Genomic DNA, 4758 nt, shown 5'->3' with positions numbered 1-4758 from the left:
CTTCTACCTTTAAGGAAATCATATTGGTTGGGAGAGACAATCCTTGCAGCAATAACTGCAAGGCGATCAGCAAGAATTTTAGAGATAATTTTGAAACCAAAATTACTCATCACAATTGGATGAAAAATTCTCAATTCTGTCTGCTTCAGCAACTTTAGGAATTAGAGTCATAATGCTAGAGTTTAAACCAGACAGAATGCAACCATGATCAAAGAAAGCTTGAACCATATTGCAAACATCATTCCCCACAATATCCCAAAAGGAACGATAAAAAGTTCCCCCAAAACCATCAGGACCAGGGGAACTGTCAAGATCCATGGAAAAGACATGGATATATGATTGAGGCTTAACTATCAGTTTAAGTTTTTGGTTCCATTGGTTCTATAATATATGACATGGTTTTAGAGTTTTTTACATTTTATCTCATAAATAAAATTATTTACCAATTAAAATATGAAGTTTTTTTTTTTTTTAAGTGTAGAAGAAAATATAGACTTGTTGATTTTGGAATGACATTGAATAAGAGAATTAAGACTTTTCCTGGTACAAGTAAGCGTTGCAACTTTTAATAGCAATTGAAATTTTTCCACATTCAAGTCATACCTCAAACTCAAAGTACAAGGCATATATCAACCATTCTAAACTCAAAGATTGAGAAGGAAAAATGAAGATTATTTTGGTTTTACCTCCTTGTACCGTTTTGTTTTTTTTTCTATTATTTTTTTTGTTTTTGGATTTTATATATTTTATCGGATCTTTTAATCCGCTTGAATTATATCTGTTGTTTATTATCTTTTTTATTTGTAACATTTTCTGATTTAGCAAGAGCAAAAATGATAGATCTTATAGTAAATCACTACATCTACATAGTTGCAAAAAAAATGACTCTGATCCGATGATTCGGAAGAGTTTAAATGATGAAGATTGAATTCCAGATACTTCTATGCGAATTTGGAGTTTCAAGAAGTATATGTTTAATCTGTTTGTGTTATTAGTACCTGTAATGATTTGTTTTGCTTTTTGTAGTCATTTATATGAATTTTATATTAGACATAGCTTTATGTAAGGTTTTATTTCTTACTTTCTTACAATTTTCTTAAGATGTACTCATTTTCATAAAAAAAAATAAAAAAAAATAAAAATAAAATAGTGGTAATTAAATTAATATTATATCACCATTATTAGAAAAGAAATAAATAAATTAGACAGTGGTGGCTGAGGCAAATTAAATCCGTGATTTATTGCTAGGAATAAGGTATAATTAATAATCGAGTCAAAAAAAAAGATAGTGAAACACAAAATTTGTAAATGCATTTTCCAAATTAAGAAAAATCCCATCTCTTTCTCTCCTCTTTTACTTTTCAAATTTTATATAATTATATCATCTGGTCTCCGTTGATTATTTTCCAGGAACAAGAAAAGAAAAGAAAAAAAAGAATTTTGTGACTATAATAATAGGAGTTCTCGTGTAAATTGAAAAAGGGTGATGGTGGCCAAAGCTATTACAAGAATAGCTTGGCTGGTGTTTATTTTAATTATTGATTATGGAGAAAGTTCTTATTCCGATATCACTTATCATCGACGAGTAGGAAAAACTACCGATAATTTTCATGTTCCCGAACCTTATCCTCATCAAGCTCGGCAATTTTCGTCCGTCAAGTCCCCGTTTCGAATCAATCCCATTGTGGTACGTAATGTTTATATTTCTCGTTTTGGTTTTGGTTTTGGCTTTGGATTTGGATATGAATGTGAATATGAATATATAGGTGCCGTCAAGCTCGCGTGTGTACCACGTGACGGAGTATGGGGCGGATCCTACGGGGAAAGAAGATAGCACGGGAGCAGTGGAGAAAGCGATGAGAGAGGCGGTGTATGGGCATGGATCAGAGAGTGGGCAGCAATTGTTTAGCGGGATACATGATTTGGGAGGGAGTCAACTTCATTTAGATGGAGGCACTTATAGGATCTCTCGTCCTTTACGTTTGCCTCGTTTGCGTGTTGGAAATTTCATGGTACGCTTTCGTTTTCCTTATGCTATGTTAAATATATAAATGACATGCTATGTTGTAAGCATGGAGAAATGATACTGGAAAAAGTTATTTAAAAAAAAAAAAAAGTATAATTAGGAAGGGGGTTGGAAAAAAGAAATTGAAACGAAAACAGACAGGAACTTTGAATTTTTGTGTGTTTTGTTCTGTTCTTCCTCACAAATACACTCAGAAACCTTTTTTTTTTCCTTCATTTAATGATCTCTCTTTCATCCATCCATATAGATTGTCGGATTGTTGGTGGTGTTTCTTAGTCACCGACTACTTTGATCAGTCACCGCCAAATCTAGACTTACAAACTGTTAATGTTTTTTTTTTGAAGATACGTACAAATGGCATAAGTGTATGCATGAAGTGCAGATTTGACTCTAACATATAAAATTGTCCAAATTTAATATTCACATTTCCAAGCAAGATCAATTTTAGTCTTACGTTAATAAATTTTAAAAATGCTGATTTTGCTGTTATTTAATTGTTACGTCGGGTTTTCCAAATACCAATTATATCTAAAATATTTAATGTGTACTAACACAGTTACAAAATAACTGTTAAAATGCTAACTAAATCCGTCACATATAAGTTCATCACAAATATTTTTTATTGAAGTGTCTAAAATATTTACTGTGTTACTAATATAGTTAACCAACAAAAAAATATACGAAACTGTTTCAATTCATCGATAAACTTATTTGAAATGTCTAATTTGATGATTAAATAATATAGTCAAACCAATATATCTAAATTTGATCTTACATGGAGATCAAATTTACACAATTATACACATTATGGCTACATTGATTCTTATCAATGCAAATTGTAAACGAGTAAATTGAAGTGTTTTTTTTTATGAAAATGCTTATACTTCATTAGATACGAAAAGAACAATTATAACAAGAAATGAAAAAGGTAAAAAACCTTACAAAATCCACAATGAGACTGCTCTTGCTAAATCTGAAAAAGGTATAAATAGCAGAATAATTAAGAGAAGATATAATTCAAACGGATAAAAGAAATCCAATAAAATATATAAACACTTATTAAAGAAAATACAATAAAAAAACAGTAAACCTAACCCGTGGAACAAAATAGAAAGGGGGATCTATTCTAAATTTAAATATATATGTTTTAAACATGATGCATTTTAGTTTTCACGAAAAAATGCACTAACCGTGCGTTTATTTGTTTGGTTATTGAAAAAAAGATCCATGGTGGATCTCTTCGTGCATCGGAAAATTTCCCGAGCGACGGTCATGTGATAGAACTATGGTCGCCGACAACCTCTCCAGATTCAATCTCCTACGAAGATATTTCCATAAAGGACATCATGATAGACGCTAATTTCAGAGGCGGCGGCATCTCCGTTTCAAACGCACTCCGAACAATCATCGACAATTGCTACATTTCACACTTCACAACCAACGGCATTTACATCCAAGACGGTCACGAAACCTTCATCAGAAATTCATTCATCGGCCAACGCATCACCGTCGGAGGAGATCCAAGGGAGAAAGATTTCTCCGGAATCGGAATCAAAATCGTCGGCAATGATAACGCCGTCACAGACGCCGTCATTTTCTCGGCATCAGTCGGGGTAATGATAATAGGACAGGCCAATGTTCTCACCGGAATCCACTTTTACAATAAGGATGCTCAGTTGGGAGGAACTGGTGTTTACATCAAACAACCAGGTCTAACTCAAGCCCGAATCACAAATTGTTACTTCGATTACACAGGGATTATCGCAGAGGATCCTGTACAACTCCAGATTGCAGATTCATTCTTCCTCGGAAATGCTAGGGTTGTGATAAAATCGCTCGACGGAGTTGTTTGTCAAGTAAGTATTGTAGATAATATGTTTACCGGAGACTGGACCGGAGCTCCGATTGTGGAATTAGATGAAGCAAAATCGGCATTTAAAATCATAGAACAAGTAGTGGTTGAAAGAAACATTGTGAGAGGAATGAATCTGAAATCGACGATTGCTAAAGGATTAACATCCGGGAAAGGAACGATTTGGAATGTTGATTTATCCGATGTGCTTTTATTTCCGAATCGAATTCAAGATGTTCGTTATACATTTCAACAAGGAGGAGGTTCGTTTCCTATTCATGTTCTTAGAAATGTTTCGGAAAATCGAGTCACAATTGAATCAAATATGCATGTTTCTGCTACAGTTTATGTTTATGTCGATCAAAACAGTTATTGAAGTTTTTTGTATTTTGGCAATTTTGTTGTATCAATGAATTTTTATTATTATAAGGTTAGATAATTTGTTATAATAGGAATGAATTTTGAGTTTTGTATATAATAACATAATCACTATGAATTTTCATTTTCATATATTAAACACTCAATTAGTTATAATTATACAAATTAAACCATCGATTAATAACTCGTTTGATTTATGTTATGTTTGGCATGCTACTAATTAGTGGTGTTCACAAAATTTTGGATAATGTCTTCAGTTTATCTTTTTTTTTTTTGAAAGTAAAGGGTAACTTCTTATTGAATATCTGATAATAAAGCACTACAAATAAACTCCGGGGGAATATGTTTCCATATTCTAATGTCAGACGCTGAATCCGAAGCTCTAGCTAACATGTGAGCTATCGTATTCGCTGACCTCCTAAGATAACACATTAAGCCCTTTAATCATGGCTTTACAGTTGTCAACAATGATGCCAAATGGGGAAACTAACTCGGTGGTTCC

At 32.7% G+C, this 4758-nt stretch overlaps 1 protein-coding gene across 1 annotated transcript; it reads left to right on the top strand.

Moving 5' to 3' along the window:
* The first annotated feature begins 1339 nt into the window (after window positions 1-1339).
* LOC136209079 (polygalacturonase QRT3-like) lies at window positions 1340-4394 on the top strand. Its single transcript, XM_066000450.1, has 3 exons — window positions 1340-1687; window positions 1767-2012; window positions 3250-4394. The coding sequence occupies exons 1-3, from the start codon at window positions 1487-1489 to the stop codon at window positions 4252-4254; spliced, it is 1452 nt and encodes a 483-aa protein (XP_065856522.1). The 5' UTR covers window positions 1340-1486; the 3' UTR covers window positions 4255-4394.
* Window positions 4395-4758: the final 364 nt, after the last annotated feature.

The sequence above is a fragment of the Euphorbia lathyris genome, chromosome 10 (assembly GCF_963576675.1).
Source record: "Euphorbia lathyris chromosome 10, ddEupLath1.1, whole genome shotgun sequence".
Classification (NCBI taxonomy): domain Eukaryota; kingdom Viridiplantae; phylum Streptophyta; class Magnoliopsida; order Malpighiales; family Euphorbiaceae; genus Euphorbia; species Euphorbia lathyris.
This window is presented reverse-complemented; position numbering and strand designations above follow the sequence as displayed.

Bases quoted from the DNA above. Each gene is read 5' to 3' on its own strand.
- LOC136209079 (XM_066000450.1), top strand. From the start codon at position 1,487: ATGGTGGCCAAAGCTATTACAAGAATAGCTTGGCTGGTGTTTATTTTA. The intron at 1,688-1,766 runs GTACGTAATGTT...ATGAATATATAG, and splicing joins TTCGAATCAATCCCATTGTG to GTGCCGTCAAGCTCGCGTGT. The intron at 2,013-3,249 runs GTACGCTTTCGT...ATTGAAAAAAAG, and splicing joins TGCGTGTTGGAAATTTCATG to ATCCATGGTGGATCTCTTCG.